Source organism: Diadema antillarum, unplaced genomic scaffold, assembly GCF_040938485.1.
Source record: "Diadema antillarum isolate AM-2024a unplaced genomic scaffold, OU_Dant_1.0 seq00001216_RagTag, whole genome shotgun sequence".
Taxonomy (NCBI): domain Eukaryota; kingdom Metazoa; phylum Echinodermata; class Echinoidea; order Diadematoida; family Diadematidae; genus Diadema; species Diadema antillarum.
Window position 1 is genome coordinate 243790 of NW_027272008.1, and position 25565 is coordinate 269354.

General features: G+C 37.6%; 1 protein-coding gene across 1 annotated transcript in view; it reads left to right on the forward strand.

The window, feature by feature from the left end:
- The first annotated feature begins 1081 nt into the window (after positions 1-1081).
- LOC139744873 (band 4.1-like protein 4A) overlaps positions 1082-25565 on the forward strand; it is a 78494-nt gene continuing 54010 nt past the window's right edge. Inside the window, exons 1-4 of the mRNA XM_071655285.1 lie at positions 1082-1527; positions 10927-11031; positions 12863-12905; positions 14870-15046. Of these exons, the coding sequence (XP_071511386.1) occupies positions 1444-1527; positions 10927-11031; positions 12863-12905; positions 14870-15046 (409 nt within the window). The 5' untranslated portion in view covers positions 1082-1443. The remainder of the gene's footprint in view (positions 1528-10926; positions 11032-12862; positions 12906-14869; positions 15047-25565) is intronic.

The window sequence follows — 25565 nt, forward strand, 5'->3', positions numbered from 1 at the left end:
GAATAACAGACTTTATTCTGTTTTCTGATTAATGAGCCTTCGAAATAACGAGCATTCGGAATAACGACCTTTACTAGTATTGATTTTCATTTTCGAATTAACGAACCTTCTGTATAGTGAACCTTCAGAATAAGGCCACCAAAAAGAAAGAAAGAAAGAAAAGAAAATGTATGGATTAACGAACCCTTTCTCAGTTTAGTGAACCTCTGAACCTCTAATTTTATTTATATATTTGTTTTTTCATTAATTATAACGAACATTATTTTTAGGAATAATAAACAGCACCTAACTTGGTTATCATCTATCCTACTTTATTTTTTTTTCGACATTTCCTCGATTATATTGAACTACACCAGAAAATTTGCCTAACTTTCCTTTATTATTTCAGCTGCACATCCGAGTGCATTTGATATTTCCATGAAGTTGTACAATTAGACAAGATTCATTTATGTTATCAGGATCTTGTACTTGAAGAAGATGAAGAAGAAGAAGATGATGATGATGAGAAACAGTGCACAGAGCCATAAGTAGCTTATTTTATTTAAATTTCCATTTATTTTATTCATTTATTTTTTCAGTGAGTGCTCGAGGAAGTTGTGTCGTACTCGAGACACCATGGGCACTGGACGTAATGCGCAGGTTGTGATTCGTTGCCGAGCGCCATCTCGCGGCCAATTAACAAGCAATTATTTTAAACGCTTGTGATTACGCAAGATTACTAACAACAACAGACCCCCGATGAATTACGGCATGAATGCATGCACTGGTATTTGCTCCGGCTATTGAATGGCGACACTTGACTAACCGCGACGAGTTTAGTGAAATGACTTGAAGATGAAGTGCAGTGCATACAAAATGCGTCATCCACTTCCCGTCGTATGACGTACGCCTCTGACCGGGAGTGTGACAAAAAAAACGCCGTCTTTGAATCTTGAATATATTCCCCTCTTCTGAAACGGCGATATTCCCATCTTCACTACCGGTTTCCATTCATCGACAGTTGTTTCACAGTGCTACTCAACTGCAGCTGCCTCAACGAACTATACGACGCTGTCTGTTCGCATAGCCATAGTCGCATAGAAGCAATCTTCGCTGCGTTTGAAGCCATTAGGCCGTGGCGACTCAGCAGCGAAGTCACGCTCTACGGCATTTTGTGTGGAAATCCGTGCCGGAATAATCATCTTGAATTAGGGAAAATACATCGAGCGTTTTAACATGGCGGACGGTTGATTAGTGTTAACGCTAGAGAACCCTTTTGTGATTTTAATGCTTTGGATACATCATGCTCTCCAACAATGTCCCTTCAATTGATAAGACTCTAGCGAATTGAAGCTGTAAACCAACTGTTGGTGAGTCGTTTCATCTACGTTAGAAAGCAGAAACGCCGCCGACGTTTCACACCGTTTGTTGGTGCGAACGCCAGCCGCCAGCTCCCGGCTCACCATGGCGTGTTGCGGCTCGCAGACCGCGGACACCCACTGCAGCATTCAACTGCTCAATGGTACCGAAGTTAACATGAATATTCAGGTAAATTCTCCTCGATTTATTAAACATAACACGCACCAATTTGTTTGATATGTCACACCACATCAGCCTGAACTAAAAAGCTTTTCTTAAAACTTAATTTCATGTTATTAATCTCATGCTTTAAAAAAGTACAGTATTACAGTGGAGAGGAATGCCATGAAAATCTTCCCAATTTTGACTTTTTGCTCTTGGATTCTCATCTCCAAAGCTATGTAGACATTTTTAAATCAATTTCACTCAGTGTAATTCCTTGAGCTACTAGGCACTTATCATCACATCACAGGATTTATTCATTGTCAATCTCTGCTTTTTTTGGTCTTTTTTTTTTTGTTACCATTAATTTACATTGAAAGTTGTGTGTATCACTATAATCATCATCATCATCATCATCATCATCATCTCTATGCTACGGGAGTGTAGGTAGGTCCTGTCGGTCTCCGCCCGGTCGTCAGCGCTTGGTAGCATGATTAACAGTCTGTAACAAATGTGAGCGTGGATGTCAGACAATTTCAAAATGTTTGTCTGACCAGAACATGTCTAATAAAACAAACCATGTTTGAAAAAATTTAAATACTACTGTAAAAGCAGAAATTTTTGTGGTGTTGTAATTTTCGCGAAAATAAAAGTACGCAAATATTTTTGCTTGCCATATGTTCTTGTACTTACATGTACTGTCTTGTTTCAGCGGAATTAAAAGTACGCGAAACTCTTCTCACTGGGCCAAGCGCGAAAAATTAGTCGCGCAAAAATATCCACTTTTACAGTAAATGGACAAAAAGTGCATTAAAAAAATGATATGGTTGTGATACATATAGTATACATACAGGTATGAGTGGTACATCTGTCATACAGCAAAAGCAATTTAGCCCTTGCCTGGCTGTGCCTTTTAAATGTTTGAAAAGTCTGAGTAAGTAATTGGGAAAATGTTCTTGATACAAATCACTGAAAAGGGTTGAGGGAAGGTTGAAAGGTGTGCATGGGTTATATAACTTTACCTTTGGATCCATTGTTTTTAGGATAAGGTTGCTATAAAACCTTTATTTGCCTCCTGCAGCCCAAATATTTCCTCTTACTCTAAATATTAAGTTATAAACATTATTTATTGTACGTAGTTTACCACTCAAATATGGTATTTGAAATAATGTACATGTATGTATTATAGTAACATTACAGATAGTCCATCTCCAACCATTGCAGTTTTACTGTTGACAAATCTGTTTTGATGGCTAGGATATGTTTACAAAGAAGTTTCAAATTGGACACAACTTTATGGAAACAACTGTGTTAACCCACCTACATGACCCTCTAACAAAAGTGAAACAGAGGATTTCTATAACATGTAGAAGAAAATGCTGAGCGCACAGAAGAGAGTCAGACTTGAACAGAGAGAAAATAACACAATAATAATAATAATAATAATAATAATGATAATAATGATAATAATAATAATAATAATAATAATAATATAAAACGAAAGGAATAGAAAGGATGAGTGGAGACCACGAGAGCAAGATGTGGAAGCCTGACTTCTGTTACAACAGCATTTTTCCCGAATCTTGGGTAAAGGTACTGTAAAGGTAAAACAGCTTGGTGTATGTACAAAGTTCATAATGTCGTTGTACTTATTGTTCAGCTAAACTGATTTCATTGTGGATTTGGGGAAAGGAGAAAAAGGGCAAAAACGTAGGGCCCTACTCCCCTAAAAAGTGAGAACAGTATTGAGCATTCTGATGTACAGTATGCCCCCCAAAAAAACCAAACAAACAAACAAACAAAAACAAAACAAAAACAAAATCAAAAACAAAAACAAACAAATTACAATCAGATTTTTGCATCAATAACCCCAATATGATTAAACCATCTAAATGCTACTTTAGGGTCGTAGAAATATAACATCAGGTCATCTTACAATTGTAGCTCTATTTTGCAGAAAACCCCATTCAATCTGGTTAAGCAGTCACAGAGAAATGTGGATTGTTGTAAAGATTGTCATGAGTCTGATTCTTCCAAGTTTATCACTTGGATGCTCTTTGAATCGTATTTTATTCAATGTGTAAACACAATAGACAGAACTTGGAGGGAAGGGATTCCTGACATGCTCTTTAAAATCCTCACTTCTCTTTGACCACTGTCAAAGCAAATTGAATGGGGTTCTCTGTAAGATGTGGGCAATGAGTTATAGTTTCATACCCTGGAATTGTGTTTGGATTGATTCACTATTTGTCTTTGCGAGGGTACAGACTTTGTAATTCTTTTTTAGGACATACGGTACAGTGTGCTGAACATGTACTTTTCTTTTTCACTCGGGAAAGCGGAAGAATATGATTAACATAGGAAGGAGTATTTTATTGATTTATTATCATCAAATCGTTTTTCTTGCTCCTCAGTTCAGACTTGTTTCAGAGCCAGCCCCTTTGTTGCTTCTATCCAGTTGTGTAAATCGTAGAATGGATAAGAGTTTTGTAGTAATGTTCAAGGTCATGTAATAAAAGCCAAATGCATGGTACTACAAATCCAATTATTCATGTTGGGTAAACAACATGAATGAGCACTTCTCTGTTTGAAGCATGAGTTCCTTGCCAGAATGCTGATCAAGCCATGTGGGGAAATATTGTTTGTATAAAATGCCATTGGTATGATACTGAGAAAAAGGGATATGTCTTTTATTTTGCAGTTAAGAGGTGTAAGATTAGTGCATAGATGTATCTCATACAATCTTCCTGACAAAACAGCAACCATGAAAGATTTAGGCTCTTGTATTTCTACATTTTATGACACTTTTTCCTCGCTTAAGCATAAGGTGTGTTGAACTTTCTGATACAACTAGAGTGTAAGTACACTGTATGTATAATAGGCCAAGCCCGCAACACACTTGCAGACATGTAGTGGAGCTTTAAGGCGTGAACATTTAATGGTGCCGTCATTCTCGGCAGTGGCAATGAGGAAGAACAGAATCTCTTGCTTTGTGGCTGTATCTTTGCAAAGCGGTCATGGCGTGGGGGGAACGGATGAATACTCGCAGTGCAAATATCATCTCCAGTAATGTTTACCCAATACAGCCAGAGTGAGATACCCTAAGGGCCTGTTTCTATACATACTGCCACCAATCCTATTTGAGGGTGGTCACGATGTTAAAAAGTGACTCACAAAACAGGCAATTCCAGAGCCTTCATGAAATGGAATCTCATTCAGTATTTACTTGGTTTTGGTCATTCGTGTGAACATTTTCTGACAGTCAAATTTAAATGCTGCAGTTACAGATTGAAATTTTTAATATACTTGAGCTTGGGTCCATGGAAATCATGGTTTAAAAAGAGATAAAATCTATAAAATTTACAAAGAAGCTCACTCACTGCTAACTCTAGTTAGATATTTACAAAGTAGACATTAGCAAACAGATAACTATACATGTATGTGACCTGAAGGTTACTTTGTGTTGACTCAATGTTAAGAATTGATTTGATGTTAAATAAGGATAACTTGTAAGTGAGTTTAAAGCAAGGATTACAACACATTTTATGGCAGATGGTGTATACTGATTAACCCATACTTACATTTTTGTGCGACAAATTATGTGATGAGATGCTGTACCTGCTTTCATGAGCTTCAGTAACACATTGGTGCAAGTATGTTGTAACTTTCTATTGCCATAAATGAGAAAGAGAGAGAATGGGAGAACACAAAAATGTAAAACAACAACTACTGCAGCAAAAAAGGGAATTAAGCCCATTGTACTGTCCACGTAATAAGGAAGACATCTTTATGCAAAGGTGTATAATTATATACCGGTACAGTACTGGTACACAAGAAGCCAAATATAGTTCATGCTACAGTGAAAATGGAAGACTGTAAAATGATCTCAGCTAGTGGCTGGGGGGGGGGGGGGGGGGGGGGGAGGGAAGGGAGGTAAGGGGAGGACAAAGTGCCCAGACACACTTGAAGAGACACAGAATCCCAAAACCTGTGCACCTCAGCCTTGCAGTATAACATGATGAAATCTGAACAAACGTGGCATGAAAGAAGTATACAGTACATGTACTTTACAACTGCTATTTTATGTTCAACAGGTACATTACTTCATCTTATGGGATCTGTGTTTTGTTGGATAGGAGAGATCCACGTTTTTATGTAATGTTTTGTGCATACTGTAGGAGCCCACCATTAAAGTGTACTTCAATGCCATACTCAGATCGACTTTGATAAAACAATACTAGTAAAAACAAACAAACAGAATTATAGAAATTTTACCAAAATATGAAATAGAACGATCAAAAGCTTATATTATGAAATAATGGACCTTTACTTCAGATCTGATTTTGATAAAAGCCTCTAATGTATTAGTTGCATTTGATTTGTCCTCTATTTAATTCCTTACAGCTATTAAGGCCAGTCAGTTGCAGTTTGATCAGATTTCACACACATTGTGCGTACCAAAGTGGAGTAAACCGACAGTTATACAGATGTGATACATTTGTACACTGCAGGCGGTAATCCAAGATTGTGTTGTTACATAGGGTAGGACTTTTAAGATATCAGTGTACAAAACAATGTGCAAGAGCAATGCCCTGAACCATTTAGGGTCATTCAGAGGTCACACATCTAAGCTTTCTGTTCATTACCAATCAGTGGAACTAATGCTTGCATATTTGCAACTATTTGGAATGAATTTATTAAAGTGCCAAAATGTCTTTTTTAGGTTTTCAAAACTGTTGTGTTACCGTTGCCTTCGGGGCCAGTATTCTTCATGAAGCTACTTTGTATGTTATTCTCTTTAAAGTGCTAGTCATACAGAGCTGTATGTGTACACACGCCCAACCCAACTTTGTTGGTCCAACCAGAGAAGTGTGTTCCACCTTCCTAGCCTATTTCAAGGGCCCTCACACTATTGTTGTTTGTGCCGACAATTGTGTGTAAAGAGAGCAGAGTAACTAAGCCTGATCAAAGCATCTCAGTGCAAGGGCGTTTTGAGATCTGCGAATGTGATGATTATTCGTGAGATTTATCATCCTTGAGAAAGAGTCTGTGAAACTGACTGTTCATTTTGATAACTGCCATACCATTTTATTGTTTAAAAAAGGAAAGAAAGAAAATATATATATAATTGCTGAATTAAGATTATAAATACAATGTACATGCTCAGTCATTTGGCATAGTGTAATTGAAACCAGGTTCTGTTTGTTTTAAAGTAACAGCATGAAGTAAACTATTATTTCTCCCTGACAGTCTCTCGATACTTTGAAAGTTTGTGCCTTATATGTGTGCGTGTGTCTATCTAGGATCCTGGTTAACCATGTGTGAAAGAAGAAAATAACAGAAAAATCAGGAATGTTTAAAATATTTTCAGGCATGCATCATACATAACTTTGATACCTTGAGATATATATGGATAACATTCATGTGCTACATTTGTGCTATGTTGCAGCCAGGATGAATGTTTAGAGTAGGAACGTGATATGATACCTTATCTCAGATGAAGCGATGAACCTTCTATAGATCTGATAAGAACATGTAAGTCACAGACCATTGTCATCGAAATCATCTGTCCTCATTCAGGGCTCATGAGGTCACCCCAAGTTCAATATTAGGAGATCTCGTTTTTCACCCCAAAAGTAGATTAAGCAAATCTTGTCTCAAATTTTGATTTGGGATACGTGCAATTCAAACACGTCGCTCAGTCATCAAAAAATTGATCCCCACCCAGAAAACCCCCAAAAACTTCAAGATGGAAGAAGAAAACTAGTGTGAAATTGTGGCACTTCATCTTGCATCCCTGATCCCCATAGTGATTTGTCAAAGTCACTGCAGGGAGCGAACATGGTATCCCTGCACCTTTGCTGACCTGCAAGGGAGGACACCATTTCACGCGGGGATGTACCGGTATTAACTTACCACCAAACCTGTCACCGGTCGTTACCAGTGATGTGGATCGCCGCAGTGCGGTTCAGCTGCATTTGAACCGCCTTGACTGCTACCCAGTTGGCCACGAAGCTTCCAGAATGGAAGCCGGTTCTAAGATCGCAATCTGGATTTTCATTTCATTTTCCATTTCTGACGGACATATCTACAAGCATTACATATAGCACATGCTGCTGTGAATTATATTTTTCATTACATTTAAAATGATATCTTTTTTAAAATTTAAGCATGAAATGATATACATTCATGTATTCAAATTCACATGTATGGCAATTCTGTTGTAGAAGACCTAACAATGACCCGTTCTAAAAGCTCATTCTGATATTTCAATACGAAGAATCTAGCCGAGGTACCTACTTGAAGTAGTTATTGCTTTGTCAGTCAATACATGAGGTAAGCTTTCCATTTGTAAAGAATAACCTGTTTTACAAAGCGATGTGATTGAACTGTATGACAGCAACTGATTGATTATTGAATTGAGAAGGGTATTTAATGAAAATATATGTTCAGCATGTCATTACCCAGAGCATTGCCAATGACTATATTAAAACTGAGTTCCTGAAAGGTTATCCTTAAAAAGACTCTTGCTCCTCGACCTGTATACTCCACAAAGGAAAAGCAAACGAACAAACAAACAAACAACACTCACTGTGTTGTTTCTTTGTTTCTGTCTTTTTTCTTAAAACTTGGAGGAGAATCCCCCCTCCCCGGCATGTGATACCATCGAAACTGCACAAATCCAAAACACATTTAACTCGAACGGGCTTGGCTCAGTCATTGAAATCCTATAAATAATGTCAGAAAATTGTTGAACATGTCTGAAACAATGAGATCCACCTGAAGACAGAGAGATTTGTTATTGGCATATATATCATCTCTCAGTCAGCAACAATCTTGCAGCAATACTGAATATCACTGAACGGCCTTCAATGCAATTGTAGAGCTGTATGAAATGTATACAGCAGGGAGGTGATGTCTGTCTAATGGGCACTACCTCACATTTTAAGTAATGCTCTGCATTGATGCCATTTCCTGTGATGCTTTGCAATGCATTTTATTGTGTGGGATTATTAACCTGTTGAGGATGAGTCCTGAGTTAGTATACTTGAGGCATGTGTCTGTGTGAAATGCTTGTTGTAGCAAAATCAGTCTGTCCTCAACGGATTTTATGCTAGCGTATCCCATAGCACACTCTACACACATGCACAAAGAGTTAATCTTGCAGTCTGTGCTTGATTACCCATCATTCACACAGTTCAGTGGTTTTGTTCTATTTATAAAGCAAGAAGGAGATATCTCCTTGTTCTAAAGTCTGCAACTTGACAGGTGAATGACCCCCCCCCCCCCCCCTTTCCCTCCTACAACACATTGTTCTTACTCATGTATTCGGTCTTTCTGTGGTAACCTGCAGTGCAGTTGAGAACAGAGGGGTCTTCTCCATTGTAATGTAAAGCTCCCATGCACTGTTTTGGGAAGGGGTTAACTGCCCCCTTCTTTTGTGTGATGCGTCCCTGAGCATACATTGAGCTCTTTAATTGATTCCCCACTCAGTATCATTGAGGTAACCTATAGACCTTGAATTGATGGGTGTGAATTCATCAGAGGGAGATCCTTCAGCTCATTCTTTTAGCTACAATGCCCCAAACCATAAGTCTGAGTGGCATACTGATATTTTATACTGTTTTAGTCTACAAAATGCTGCCATGCTGACACAGGATGTGGTACATATATATATTCCAGTGTAACGAACATTATCATTGCCCTTTATTTGGCAACCTGCATAAATGAAAAGTCTACAGTGTTATGTTAGAATTTTTTAGATGGTTGTGGTGAGATAATGATGATAGATATTGTGCCATCATAATGTCCATTTAACTATTCAGATGACTATAGTGGACTCATATGATTTGATTTTGTCAACAAAAGCTAACCACAGCAGCAATCTCAAAGACAGAATCATTGTCTCTGTGTAGGACTGGTGTATGGAGGGCAAATAAACCCCTGTGAGATTCAATTCAGTTTGGATGTTACCCTGGTATAATTTTTGTGAGTGAATTTTGTTACAAAAGGGTTGGTCACCCATGTCTCAAGATGTTAGGGGGGTTCACACGTACTTGTACACCAATTAGCGGGATACAAATCTCGAGCTTTGCATCGCGATCGGTATCTCGAGATTTTTGCAAGTGTGGACAGACAAAACCAGAAAATTAGCGCGATAAGCATCGCGATGCTAATCCCAAGAAATCTTGCGCTAATTCCTCAATTAGCGGGATAATTCGCCCCGCACTGGTACGTGTGAACGGTCGGGATTAGAATCTCGAGTTTGTATATCCCATCATGCAATGCGCACAATCACAACAGCGAGGCCTCTGCAAAGAGGTCCTTTACCTCTTTGGCGCACCACAACAACAGCGCGCGAACCACACCACTGACGCGTAAAAAACAATGGGCAAAGAGAAGCGTGCGCAGGCAGTGATAGAGAAGGGCGCTCTGTGACCCAGTTTGCAGGCTTTGCTGTTATCTCGATCGGCAATTAGCAAGATAATTCTGTACGTGTGAACGGTTGCAAGAAACTCGCGATTCCGAGCGCGATCGCTATCCCGCTAATTTGGAGCGTGTGAATGGTTGCAAAAAATCTCGAGATATGGAGCGCGATCGTCATCCCGCTATTTTGAACGTGTGAACCCGGCTTTTCTGTATTCTGCTGCCTTGCAGAATCTAATGTAGACAAAAGGATTGCACAGGGATATGAGTGTGTGTATACCTGCACATACATGTATGTGGGTACAGTATGTTGGACTTTCGCTCACTGTAAACTTTACATCCTCATGTGCATGAAGTAAAATTGAATTGGATAAGGAAAAAGGTGAAGCAAACAAACAAACAAAAATCAATGAAAGTTTCATGGTACGGTAAATAAAAGAAAGAGATGAAATTTGAAAATCACAGTTACAAAAAGGGCTAAGTAATACTGACAACTGCATTTTTATGCAGAGTAAGTTACTCTCACAAGTCTAGCATTAACTACTCAACCTGGTTATTCTTACTCCATATGTTTTTTTTTTTTGCAATGATGATGATAGTATAATAATGATAATAATAATAATGGTAATGATGATAATGATAATAATAATAATAATAATAATAATAATAATAATAATAATAATAATAATAATGATAATGATGATGATAATAATAATAATAATGATAATACTAATGATGATGATGATAATAACAGTAATGATGATAATAAAGATGATGATAATAATAATAATAATAATAATAATGATAATGATATAATGATAATACTACTACTACACCTTGTACATGTACTACTACTACTTCTACTACTACTACTACTACTAATAATAATGAACACTTCTATAGCACAACAGTCCATTAAAAAAAATGCTTATGACATTTTTAGGAGAAGAAGAAAAAGGTACGAAAAGTATGTAGAATTTTTTTCGCTTCACATTCCAGAGGAAAATGATAGGCGGGGATGTGCTGGACAGGGTCTTCAATCATCTCAACATGGTGGAGCTGGATTACTTTGGTCTCCGATTTGTGGACAATGACAACCAAACAGTGAGTGCATGTTTTCTTTCTTGGAGTATTCTCCATCATCCTCTCACTTCCATCAAATATAATTATTATGCGGAAGGAGGAAACAAACTTTGCAAATGTATTGATTTATCATTTTCTATAATTGGTTGTTTTTTGGTTGTTGTTGTTGTTGTTTTTTTTTTGAATTTCTGTGAGATTTGATAGTGAGGCGATGCTCTGTTGTGTGTTAGATTCCAGCGTAGAAATTAAAAGTATTGAATGACTGATTAGATTGATTTGTTGCCAAAGTGAGTTCGACATCTAAGCATAATTTGTTTGAAGACATACACCGTCTGATGCTTTTGTATTTATACTCAAGGATTTATTTTTTAGTTCGTTTTATAACTTTGCTGTTTGTAAACAGTGGCCATACTACTACAAATGTATGTCAAAATTATTCCCTTCATTTCTTTTTTTGTGCAGCAATGTTTCCTTGCTTGAAAGTGTAAAGAATAATGTCTTCTTTTTCACAATCTTATGATGCTAATTCTGCAAATGATACTTACAGAGGAAAATATACTTGTAAACAATAGATAATGGGACTTTGAATACAGCACATATATATAAATAATACATTGTTATTGTGTTTTTTTTTCTGTGAGAACCCTTCTGACACTTAATATCGTACTTATAAAGTCAAATGTAATCAAATAATATCTCATGGAATATGAAGGCAGCATGAAATATCAAAAGGACAACGGCTGCAGATTTCTACACTGTCTTTATAGAGGTATTGTTTACCGTTGGGAACAATGATATACAAAATGTTTATATTATCACATTTGATGCATACCTGTACGTGTAGGTCAGTTGTATTACAAAATAACCATACCATATAGAAATTTTGCTATAAAGCTTACAGTGTAAAATATAAGAAGATATTACAATTTTCTCACTTTTAAACCATAACTGTAGACAGTTTAGTCTAGAGACAATTTTATTATAGCTATTGTTCACACATTTTGTATATTTAAAGGACAAGTTCACCTTCATAAACATAAGGATTGAGAAAATGCAACAATATTAGTAGAACACATCAGTGAAAGTTTGAGGAAAATTGGACAATCGATGCAAAAGTTATGAATTTTTTTAAGTTTTGTGTTGGAACCGCTGGATGAGGAGACTACTACAGCTTGTGAGTCATATGCGTACAACAGGATAAAGAAAATGTAAAAGAAAATTCAACATGTTTTCAATTTTTTTCGCATAATTAAAGAGCACTTGACTTGCCTCTTTCTTAAGGCAGGGGGAATAATATTACCCATAACATTTGTCGGTAACGAGTCAGGGGAATGTGTACTTTTTTCAAAAGAAGGAATTTTGTGAAATTCTCTTTATATTTTCCTTATATTGTTGTACGCATGTGACATCTAAGTTATTCATACACTGCAGTAGTCTTCTCATCCAGCGGGTACTGCACAAAAACTTCAAAACTTTTGAACGGATTGTCTGATTTTCCTCAAACTTTCAATGATGTGTTCTACTAATATTGCTACATTCTCTCAATCCTTATGTTTATGAAGGTGAACTTGTCCTTTAAAGTTGACATACTGATTAACTTTTTAACACTGGTTGTTTCTATCCCTAACTCACATTTTAGAACTATTTTGGAAAAATAAAGCTGGCTTTTTGTTTCTTCTGCAAATGGTAAAAAATTCCTTTAATGTAACTGTTGGTTGCAACCCTTTCAGAAAACCTTCAGCTTTTAAGAAATCATTCCCAGCCAGATTCTATGATTTTGAAGAACTGTTTGTCATGTCCAATATCAATATTTGTGGTATATTGCTGTCTGATTTTTGTTTCTTGATTGCAGCACTGGTTACATCCGGAGAAATCAGTCTTGAAGCAACTGAAACGTAAGATTTACTTCACTTCAAGCTTCTTTGTTGCTGTGCATAATGTATTTCGTTATGATGTACAGGTAGTATTTTTTTTTGTTTAACTCAGTAAGTATTGGCAACTATTATATACTTATTCTCCTAGGCATTATTACTATAGGAAGATTTCAAAGGAAGATCTGTGCCATTTTGATGATGAAGTGGAACAGTTTTTTTTTTTTTTTGATCTATGACCTGGAAATTCATTATCTGTATCTTTTGATAACTTTTTTGCTCCACTATACCTTTGAATTCAGTACATAATAGTGTGGAGAGGTGGTCGATGGAATGTGGAATCTGTATATTTTGTCCATGGTTTTGAAAAGAAGAAAACACCTGCCAAGTGCTGTCGAGGTTACCGTGATTATTAAAAAGGCACACCGTCGATGCTCTCGTTTACCATCTCCAGTCTGTTACTTAGATTCAACCTGCTAGCACTAATTAAGGATTCTTACAATACTAAACTCTACTCACTGATTGAAATAAGCAGTGAATTTTTCCCCAAATATAAGCCTATGTAGGTTTTGGACAAATTGGGAATGTCTTTGCGGAGATTAAATTGTTGAGTGTAATTATATTCAAATGAAGTGGGGCAAAAAAACAAAAATAAGGAAAAGAACTAGAAATGGAGACATTATTAATAATAATAATAGTAGACATTTTTAGAGCGCCTTTTCAACTGGATACAAAGCGCTATGAGATGTCTTCCCTGGTCGCCATAGGAGATAAAATATACAAATTACCAGGCAGTGACAGTACAAGTCCAGTGCACATATGATTTTATAGGGATATCGAAATAAGTAGGTCTTCAAGTTTTGTTTGAAATGATCCAGTGTTGGTGATAATTACAGAAGAGGAGGGAGCTTTAATATTATTCGTAGATGTTTAACAAGATTTTAAATGAATGCAATTGCTGAATGATACTTTGTAATTTTCTCAGGATTTCAGACATGCATAAAGAGAGTGAGCAGTCAAAATCAAATTTGAATGTTGTAACTTGACATTTTTATCCACTAATAAGTTGTTTTTGTTGTTTTTTGCATTAGTCATAGAACATTATTATTGTTCTGACAGGGAAAATTAGATGTTCAGTGTACAAAAAACAAAACAGCAATAACAAAAAATCCAATAGAGAACATAGGTCAAGATGAGAGTTTACAATTGCACAAGCTCATGCAGTAATGCTAGAAATGTATCATCGCTGGAGTGACAAAACCTTGTATCTCAAATTTTGGTGAAAATCACTTAAAAAAAAAAATAATCATCAAGTAATCAGTTAAGTGATGTCATGTCCAAATCCTAGCTGTTTTACCCCCAAAAATGAAGCCCCCATATCATGTCAAAGGAAAGGTGATCCTATTTGTTATAGTGCTTTGGCTGGCACGTTTTTATGCTCTCCTGAACATATGACATTTCTGAGATACGAGGTTTTGTCACCACATCAGCAGTATGGGATTTGTAAAAGAAAGCCATGTTTTGATATCCTTTCTTCACACTATGAGTATCAGTGACATATAATTGTCTGCATAGATTTCGATGTGAGAGATCGTAATAGTCAGTGTCAAATGCTCAGGTGACGTGAAAATATTGCCCTTTCATGCAGTAACTCAAATTCATTGGAGTTGATGCATGGTGAAATGTGCAGTCTGACAGGACAATTGAATAATGAGACAAAGAGACTTATTGCAAAAGTCTAGATGAAGGATGTTGAATTTCACAATAAGGTGAAATTTCACCAGGTTTGCAGCAACACTGGTGCCTTTTGATTTTGGCAGCTGCAACCAAAGATTATAGATTAAACTTGACAATACAGGACTTGAGGTCAAATGTAGAAGAAAGGATGGAAGCTAGAACATCTGCTACATTTTTCAAATGAAAATGACAAAATGACTTCAAAATGAAATCAAATTGCATGTTTTTATATCCCTACAACTGCCTCCCAGATGTAAGCACAAAGACGCTTTACTTTGGGGTCAAGTTCTATGTGGAGGACCCGTGCAAGCTGTCCGAAGAGGTGACCCGCTACCAGTTCTTCCTACAGCTCAAGATGGACATGCTGCAGGGTCGGCTCCCGTGCAGTTTCGGCCAGGCGGCTGACCTCTGCGCCTACGCTGCGCAATGTGAGTGCGAGATCTGTTCGGCCATCTTTCCCTTTAAAGGGAAATTCCATTGTGGATATCTTTGTTGCTTTGTATGAAAACAGAAAAATCAGAGAAGTGGTTCAAATCAAAATTTGGAAAAATATTGCATGCATTCAAAATGTTATGAATATTGTAGAAGTTTACAGAGTGTGACAAATTGGCAACGCTTAATGATCTAGATGTAGGTCAGCTCTACTTGTTTAGTTCACAAAATTCCACTGACCTTTCATTTTTCACAATTGTTGGGCACAAGCAGAGTGCATCTACTGACGAGGACACACAAAATATATTCCCTGGTACTCTTATTACACACCAACAACAATTAGTCTGAAGAAATGTTTCTTTTTCTCTAGAAAAAAAACTCAAAATTGTCAGTTTCCATACAAGGCAACATGATATTGGAATGGAATTTTTCTTGGTAACCCCTTGAACATCCTACGGGAATTGACAGTGTGGTGACATTTTAGAATGTGCAGCAATAAATCCTGGGTTTTTAAACATTCCATTTTTTCATTGGAAGATGAAGCCATCGTTTTTTGTTTGTTTGTTTGTTGTTTGTTGTTTTTGTGTTTGTTTTTTTTTGGGGGGGGGGATAGGGGTGGGATGAAGGGGTCTGTTGATGAGGTTCTCCGAGTTAGTTGTGGGGTAGGTCCTATATGCAGGAGTGTGACAGTATGTCTATTTTTTTTTCATTTATCTCAGTTTAGGGACAAATGATGGTTAGAACAAAAGGATTGTATTATCTTCACAATGCAGGAAACATGCTTTTCTCGATATTTGATAGATGCCTCCCTAACCTTCGAACATATTTGTGCTGTACAAAATCCTTGCAATATTTTAGATTGTCAGGTTTGGATGATTCAAATGCTAGATCACCAGAGAAAATTGTATTGATCTCTACAGAATGATCAAAGTGATCACTGATGATCTGTAGAGGAACACTGATCTGATGTTATGTGCATGGATTGGACATGAAATAGAGGTCCCATGTGTGACAGAGTCACAACTCATACTTATTAAAGATCCTGCTCCATTTATTCACCACAAAGAGCAGGGTGTTTAACCCGGTAAAGTGGTCCCACCTAACATCCAACTAAACCCCATGGAAGACCAGCTATTGCTGCTGAATATGGCCTATCCAGCCATCTTCTCAGATGGAAATGAAACAAACAAAGAAACAAAAAATCACCCTTGAATGCTCTCAAAAGTCAGGACTGATTATGAAACAAAACGATAACTTGTCCTGATACGGCACTTGGTGAGCCATCTGGGCGTCCCCCAGCGACACAGACAAGAGCAGGATCCAGTATCCCATTTTTGCTAGGCAACCCCTGATTGCATCCAAGGTTGGCTCACCTTTGGGAACTTGGGAATACCTGGGGTTCTAGCAGTGCTAGGGTGTCTCGAATTCACTGGCAGGCCCTATTTGTCAACGCAAGTGACGGGGCAACCCCACGCAGCCACCGAAAACAAGGGATAAGTAACGGAGTGGCGGAATATTTCCTGTCAGATCTGTCACAGCTGTGCATGGAAGCAGTCATTCTGTGTCAGTAGTCGAAATGATCAGCCATTTCATCACAGTATGGATTTCAGGTTTTAAGCTTTTCCTCTTCTTGTCTGTTTTCTTTCTCCTTATTTTTTTTTTTTTTTTTTTGGGGGGGGGGGGGGAGGGTGGTGTTGGAAGAAAGTTGTGGACCGTAGGAAAGTTATATTTGAAGTGGATGCAGTGGTTGTTGGATTTGTTTAAAGAATCAGGACATTTGGAAGCAAGAGTTTCACTCTTGCTACAGATTTGGGGGGGTCATCACAGAGAAGTTATAATTCAAGTTCGGTAGCTACTCTCTAGCGATTGTTCTTTTCACGGGACTTAGCAACAGATTGATAGAAAAACAGCATCCCAGTGTCAACTTGCATTTTTGAAACAATTTGTACACACAAATACGTCTTCATTCGATCAAACTCCACGTAGGAGAGCTATGTATCAGGTTATACGCTAATACAGATGTGTGCTGTAGGACCGTGCATGATTTTCAAAACTTGCAGTCATCTTAAACTGTTGATACCTTCAACATCAATTCTTTTACTGATACATTATGAATTATAGGCAAATCATTTTGTGATGATGTGAGCATATCACAGAGTTTAATGGAAAAGTTTCACAAGCGGAAATGTCAATTAAAAGTGCCATTTCAATCTATTCGGTACAAAGCCAGTCACAATAGGCCAAGAAGACTACGAATGCAAGTGAACATCAAAGTGATGATACATTTTGAAGAGATGATGCACAATGAATAGATGATGATATGTTGTTTCCTGCCATGTATGATGAGATACAATTCACCATTTAGGATTTTATTAAACAGTTTGATGAGGCAATAAAGACTGCAGAGGAAATTGCTGTGATTGTGAGGCCCCCAAAGAGCCTGTTCATCACCCAGTTTGCATTCATAAATGTACTTCGTGGGGTCACGCACATCTGAGGTGTCTCGAGGGCGGAGAGAATCGCCATGTGAATACGAAGTCCTCGTAATTCATCGCTCCCTTCCTGCCTCCTCCGTGCCATTGTTAGGTAACAAAAGTCACAAAATTTGTAAGAGGAGGAGTTTGCTTTGTAGGTGTCAGTACCAGAGTTTTAGAGCCTTTTTTTTAACCTGCTTGCCTTTCTCTTCCCCCCCCCCCCATGTCATATTCTCTCTTTCCATTAAGGGGATAGTCAGTGTTGCTTCATTTTTGTGTATGATCATATCGTAGTGACCCGCTGCAACAAAAGGATCCGAAAGTCGGGGAGGACAATTTTCTGAAAACGACACGACACAGATCTGACGACATTATTCCCTTACTCTTCCACTTTAATGTCAATATAACATGACTCATAAAAGTACTTGGTTTGCGGAGATATCGATGATTTTATTAGCGCATGTCGAGTGGTTTAAAAAAATCAGCGTTTCGAGAAAACTGCCTTCAAAGTTTTCCTTCCGACGCTATCATGATCAAGGGGAAGCAAGACAGTTTTCATGGTTTGACAATAGAAGGTACGCTCCTAGCAACCTCCGCGATGTTCATTCAAGCTTAGCGCCAGTGGTCTACGCACGACCAATCAGTAACCAGGATGCCACGCACTAACCAATGAGATCATTCCCTCATTGCTAGGGGTGGAGTCTAGCTGTAGCGCTAAATCCAAATCTGCGGACACATTTCTGTTCCGTTGAAAAGTCGTAAAATCATGGACCAGAAAAATGTTATTTTCTTGCCTTTGCTTCAATTATTTAGCTTCGAAATTTCAGCAGATGAAAGAAGATACATTAGACTGCAAAATTATGTCAAAAACAGAAATCCATAGGTTTTGACAGATTTTGGTGACCTGACTTCAAACTCAATTTTCTCGGCTCACCCGTCAGTGACTTAAGGATCCTTTTGTTGTAGCGGGTCACATATCATTTAATATTCTCCCTTTTGTCATTTTCCATCTTCCTACAGTGTATTTCATTTCCCTCATGTACCTTTCCTTTTAGTTTAGAAGTTCTATGCTTCTACAGTTTTCCTGGTGTTCTAATTCATTTTGTTGTGCTTTGTCGTTTTGTTGTCATATTTCCATCTCTCTCTCTCTCTTTATCTTTCTGTTCTTTTTTTTTGTTTCATTGCCTTTCTACCTGTTAATCCTTTCCTTTTCACCTTTCTGTCTTTCTTTCTTTTCTTCTTCTTTATTTGCCTTGCCCATTGTTTGTAAATTCTGCATCTCTTCCAGACTTATGGTTTTCAACAATTAATTTTGGTATCTTTTTCCTCTTCTTGTCACTTCTTAAAAATCTTGATATGTTTCTTTCCTTTTTTTATCAGCTCTTTACTCTGCTCTGAGAAACTTTCTGCTTCGTCCATACTTGTCTCTGTTTTGTCGTAATGCAGGTAATTGTGCTGGGAAAATAGCCCAAAGTCACCCCCCAAACCGTACCCTGGTGAGCGGCAGCCACCTTTCTACTCCCGCATGATTAAAACAATCCTTTCTCCCTTCTTGGCCATGTGTTTTACCGGTATTCTGATATCTCTACGCCTGACGCCGCTATGCCAACAGCCGGCCAAGAGGTTCTGAATTCCTTCGGGTTCAGGGATCTCGTATATTAAGTTGTTTTTCCTCCCAGGATTACCATTATCATCAATTTTTTCTCTCTCTCTCTTTTTTTGTGGCACTATTCAAACAATTGTGTCTATCATATTACTTACTTTAGATGCTATTAAGAAGTACATGGCATTCTAAATATGCATAATATGTGTTACGAATCTTTTCCTGTTCTTTGAGATGCAAAGAGAAACCATCGGCTAACGGAAAATTTTCACTCGCCTAGCGTTAGTCTGCTTTCCACTTCTGATCGTGTCTGTTTTTCTTTTGCATTGAAACCACAGTTACTCTTTCATTCTTTATTCATACGGGTTTACATGGGTTGATACTTGAATCCAATAACATTTTTATTGGTTCTTTAATAGTTCGTTGTGAATCATTGGATCATGCAACATTCTCTGTAGTTCATTTTTTTTTTTTTAACAGCAAGATAAAAAAATTATTTTACATAGGCCTACTTTTAGAACGACCCTCAGCAACAGACCTACCTCAAACAATGTAGCTTTCAGATCCATTTAGTTGTCTTGTTCTCAAACAGTTTATAATTCTACTCATGCTGTCTGATAGCAGAAGACTCCACTCTATGAATAGAACTGTGGCTTTAAGAAAGGATGGGGGATATTTCTTTCTGAAGGGGGGTCTTTAATGCAGATATAAATCTGTCAATAAATTCCATCAACGACTATATCTTAACAAATAAAATGCCCTATAAAATTTGAATAAACAAAACTTACCTTAAAAGGCTGCATGCCTTATCATTCACTGCCAATTCAGGGATTCTTTGTTTTTTTATAGCATGGGCATATCTAGACATGTAAACAATTCATGTTATTCCTGATCGCTGTACAGATTTCTTTTAAAACTAAAAAAAGAACCCATGGGAATAGAAGAAACATAAAATGTGCAAGTGTTAGCGTGCAAATTGACAGGTTATCACAAAATTTGACGAAAAATAACTGCGGAAAAAGTCATTTTTTGTATGTGTGTTCCATTTTGATGCCAGACACTGAGAGATAAAACATCTGTGGTATGTCTGCCATGCACAAAGTGGCCCTCGGCAAGTTGAAAAGAACATATCTAAAGTCACCTATACCACATGTGTAAATCACCAGCATTTATGATGCCATAAAGCTGGTATAAACCAGTGATCAAGTTTATCGATGTCATTTTAACCAGCCTAGAAATTCCAGACTGTTGGTAAACCAAGAGAGAGAGGGAGAAAAAGAAAGAGAAAGAAAGAGAGCAAAAAGGGTCATTGTTGAGTCAATGATGTTGGAAGGAGTGAATTAATTGCCTTTATAGCAGAAATAGACAGAAGAGGAAACAAACACATTTACAATTGTACAAATCATTCAGTGTTAACAGTGACATCAAGAAATCCCAAAGTTCCTTCATAAAAGTCAGTCTGTATTTGCAGCTGTACCTATTGATGTCCTATTACCGTGGACACACCATCACTCAAGGTAGAATTATCAAGGTGGAGCTAAAAATATATTCCAGTCTTTTCTCCCTAAGGTGGAATCTATGAAAAAAGGAGAAAATCATTCTTTTCCTCAATCATCATTTTTTTTTATTTCTCAGTGGGCAGGGCTGTGTAGGAACAACTCAACTTTGACCTTAGCAGCAGGACCTAAAGCAAATAGCCATAAATTGCTACAGCAGGGGTGTTTATCTATTAGTATTATTTTTCCATCAGAGGAAAAAAAAATGGAAGAGGGTTTCACAGCAGGCCACTAGTCACTGGGTGTTCATGGACTTTTTTGTTCACTCAGTTTAGGCCCAGATCAGGGCTTCATGAAAGGTTAGAGGTATAGTGGAAGAAAAAAGGGGAAGAATTTAGCTGTTCAATGTGCTTGAATGTGACAAGAGAAATGTGTGCTTTTTATGGACATGCAATTTGTAGCCTGAAAAAAAGGGGACACAAAAAGTGCTTGAGTGAGGGAAGTGCATTGAAGAGGTCCCATGGTGAGATTGTAATGTGGTACAAATGTTCTCCCACCTAATATATGGCTATAAAGGGTTCAGTGTAAAGGACATGGAGTAGAAAATGCAATTGTACGCTAGAATTGGTTGATAGATAGTAAACAATCAAATCGCGAAAGGTGCAAACGCACTTTATTCTGCTGTGTTTTTATCATCATGAACTTCACGAGTTGACTGATAGTCATGACAATAATGACTCGTGAAAATGAGCAGTAAAAATCTTTTCCAGTGTCAGGGCTGCCAACCTTGAGTGAGAGTTTGGCGTGAGACACTGCAAGGGAGCAGAGCGACCTCCTGGCTAGTGCAGTGCGGCCTGCTTTGTGGCCGTACGTACATACGTACTACGTATACAGTCAGTGTATCATAGCCATACATGTGCTGTAATTTGCCAAAAGTACAAGCTACGCTCACGTGGTATAGGTAGAAACCAATCGTAATCCAATAGGTCGTCTTTGCGCGCGAACCGAAAACGATTATTATTGGTTAAGCTTTACACCCGCGCGGGAAAATCTCGAAATTTTGGGCTTGGGCATATCGATATTCGGAATATCAGAGAATTTAGAGATATATTTATTTTTGTAGTCATGTACATTCCATTTTGGGGGTTTTGCGTGAGATTTCGTTTATCAGAGTGAGACAGTCAAAATTGGTTGAATTGCGTGATTCTCACGTTCAATGCATGAGAGTTGGCAGCCCTGCAGTGTTGGAAATCAACTGAAAAGGGATAATGCTGATTTCTCATTCTGTCACTATGGTTGGCAATCAATACGCTATACACATTATACCAGCAAAATATATCATCGTGTGCTCAGGAGAATGACATGAACGCACCTGATTCAAGGATGGTGTGCTCGCAAGAATGACACAAAGGCATGTGAGGTGCATGGTAGGCCTACATAGGCCTACATATGGGTCTCACCAGTGTTCAAGTCTTGTCCCGAGCGCAGCCTCCTTGAATTGCGTGCTTGCGCATCATTCTGCCAGCTCATAAAGATACATGGCATATACAGTAGGCCTACAGACAGTATCTGCAGAGACCTACAGGCCTAGTCTTGCTGTAGAAAATCATGTAGGCCTAAATCTGTGTGGGAACTTACTGAATGTCATTGTACTGTCAGATACAGAAATAAAAGAAAAAATAATAATTTAGATAGATGAAACTGAAATTTGAGGGGAGAGGGGCAACTTGCCTTTGCAAATTATTGAATGAATTCAAAAGGTTTAGGATGTTTGACTCATCAGGTCACTTTAAATGATATGATGGAAAATATTTCTGTATGAAATCATGGGCCAGTGAGATATTCACAGCAAGGAATAATGAAGGGAGATGGATGAAAAAGAAATATATTGATAATGGTTATATAGAAATGATAATGGAAATATGATAATAATATTAATAAGGGAAATATGATAATAAAGGAACTGTGATAATTATAAGGCAAATATAATAATGATAATAATGATAATGATATAGTCTTCTTTATCTAGGATAGCCTCTTCATTATTGTCACTGCTGTACCATCAGAGGGCCCTGCCATTATTATTACCTTAGCATACTGTAGAACAAGGAATGTTTGCATGCATTTTAATTTCGCGAATTTCGCGAGAGCCAAGATTCGTGAAATTAAAATGCATGCGAAAGTTGTTGTCTACACTACATGCAATGAATATTAGAGGCAACTCGCGAAAATTTCATGCTGCGAAAAAGGCCGTCGGCTCCAATTCGCCAAAGTTTCATGCCGCGAAAATATCGCGTTTTACAGTAACCAGGTACAGTAGGATGGATAGATAAGAAGGTAGAAAGGATGGATAGATAGAAAGAAAAGAGAAAGATATAGAGTGAATGGCAGTGGTCTGGAGAGTATAAAAGATGGATAGGAAGAGAGAGTGATAAAAAGAGACTCATACTCAAGATGAATAGCATGGGATGAATAAGAGAAGGAATGATTATCATTGCATATTGTATGGTAATTGAGAATTTCGTGGACAGTTTTTCACTGTAGTTTAATTAATGCCAGGCTCTAGGCATTCTGATTGATTTGACAGATAATGCAAATTGAATTTTCAAAACTGAGAAGTTTGCAGACAGTTATTCACAGTAGATCTATGCAAGGCTATAGGCATTGCGATTGATTTGACATATTATTGAAATATTGGCAGATTGGGATTGTCTTGAATATAGTCTAATTCTTTGGTAAGAAGAACCTGTCTATGAGACATCACAAGTGGTCTTGAGAAACCTTGTAAAGCCCCTTGCTAATATTTGCAGATGAAAAAAAAAGCACCAGCTTTAGTGCTTCAAAATAGTTCTAAAATATGAGTTGGGGATAAAAATAACTAACATGAAAATGTTAATCAATAGGGTCTATAATCAATGTTGTTTGTTGTTAAAAAATGTGAACAATAGTTTTTATTCAAACACGTTTCTAGAATAAACCATCACCATGATGGTTTGTCTAGAAAATTGGTGATATCTCCTTATTTTTTTGGCTTTATGGTGTTTTTGTATGTTTTTAGTTTGTTTTTTTTTTTGTTTTTTTTTTTTTTTGGGGGGGGGTACTGTACAGCTGTAGGTGTTTGGTGATGCAACTGAACTACATATGTATAATACATTGTATGCATCAAATGTGATAATTCAAACAGTTTTTTTTTTTAAATCACTGCTCTCAATGTTAAATAGTGCACTATCATCATCTTTTTTTATTTTGGTAGAATGAAAGCTACTAGACATGATATAAAGTGGACTTCCTGATATGGTCTGATATCACTCAGGCCTACAATATAGCTATATGCAGGGTAGAGCGGACTGCCTATTATGGAGACTTTGCTCCAGCCCTAAATCTGGATATTTGTTTGACATCTGATATTGATAAACACAGTGGGAGGAGCAGAACGGTGATATATGCCCGGGATGGCCCAGTGACATTTTAGTCTCCAAAATGCCAGGAAAGGCGCAGTAAATCATCAGGCGTGGATTGGGTCTCCTCGAAGCTGTCAGTCTGGGAAAAATATGCTTCACTTGGAAAAAAAAAAGATAAACCAAAAATATTTCGTGAAATTCTGCACATGTTTAGTGTTATATACAGTATACTTGTAGAATCACTATCCATGTATCTTTGTTTTCAGTATTGCCACATTATAAATTGATCATAGGCAATGACAGTTTTTCATTCAGTATGAATATAAATCATAGGCCTGTATATATATAAAAAAAAAATGATTTCAAGAATTGTAATTCAGTAGCTCCGTCATCAGCAAGTCATCTTTGTATTTCTTTAATTTTGTCATCAAGAGATATTGCTCATCAAATGCTTCAAAGACCATCTGCCTCCTGGAGAGATTTAGACTCATTCCACATATTTTGCTCTTTTTTTTTGTCACTGGACTACGGATGTAGCAAAAAACATTGTTACCAATCTCTGTCTTTCATGTCACGTTGTGATTGGCAGGGGTGTATCCAGGATTTTTTCTGGGGGGGTCGTAATCAAAATTTTTGGACCTTTACCTTTGCGAGGGAGCGGAGAGACCGAGCGGGGGGATTTATTGAATTTTATATCTCAAAATGGGGCCATTTGGTGCATACAAAAGTGACTTTTTCGGCATGGCAGTGCAGCTTAGAAATAAGGTATGGCATATTAAAACTAAGTTACGAAATTTACAAGGTTTTTGACAATTTGGTGGAACACCACCTGGTCACTTTTTTTCCTGTTGTATATAGGGTAAAAAGCCCTCAAAAAACAAAAATGTCTTTTACAAAAAGTGGACCTTTTGAAAATTTGGGGGGGGGGGGGGGGAGGTCGTAAGACCCTCCCGACCCCCTTGGATACACCCATGATTGGTCTGATAAAGATAACTTATTATTTCCAAACCAAAGTTTTCCAGATGAAATTACTGAAAAACTCTGGTGTATTCTTTTCAGGAAATTTTGCATCAAGTAAATTTTTGATTTTCCGTACTCAACTCACACTTTGACTTAAACTTGCATTGAATTTGCATTCAGCCATTCTGAGCAATCTTCAGCCAGTCTCTTGCTAGCAAAGTTTCAGTACCAAATAGATGAAGAATGGAACATTTCCAAGGATAAAGACTTTTGTTGATTACCGATGTGCTGTTGAGTGTATCAGGGCCTTCAGGAATACTGGCTGTATATTTCCCTGGTAACAGTGAAGTTGACTTTACAAAGCAAACACTGGGCTGACTGATTCCTGGTTACCCCTAAGAGGTGGAGAACTGCTTACATATTTCTAAGCTTTATTACGTGTCAAAGCTTAAAATCTGTTTGACGCTGTTCACATGAAATCTGTCTTTGTTCAGTGCCGTTCTTTCTTCATGATTAACCGTCCATGAAACTGAACCAAGAACAAAAGCTGCTTTGCCATCAGTGCAACCTCCCCCCCCCCC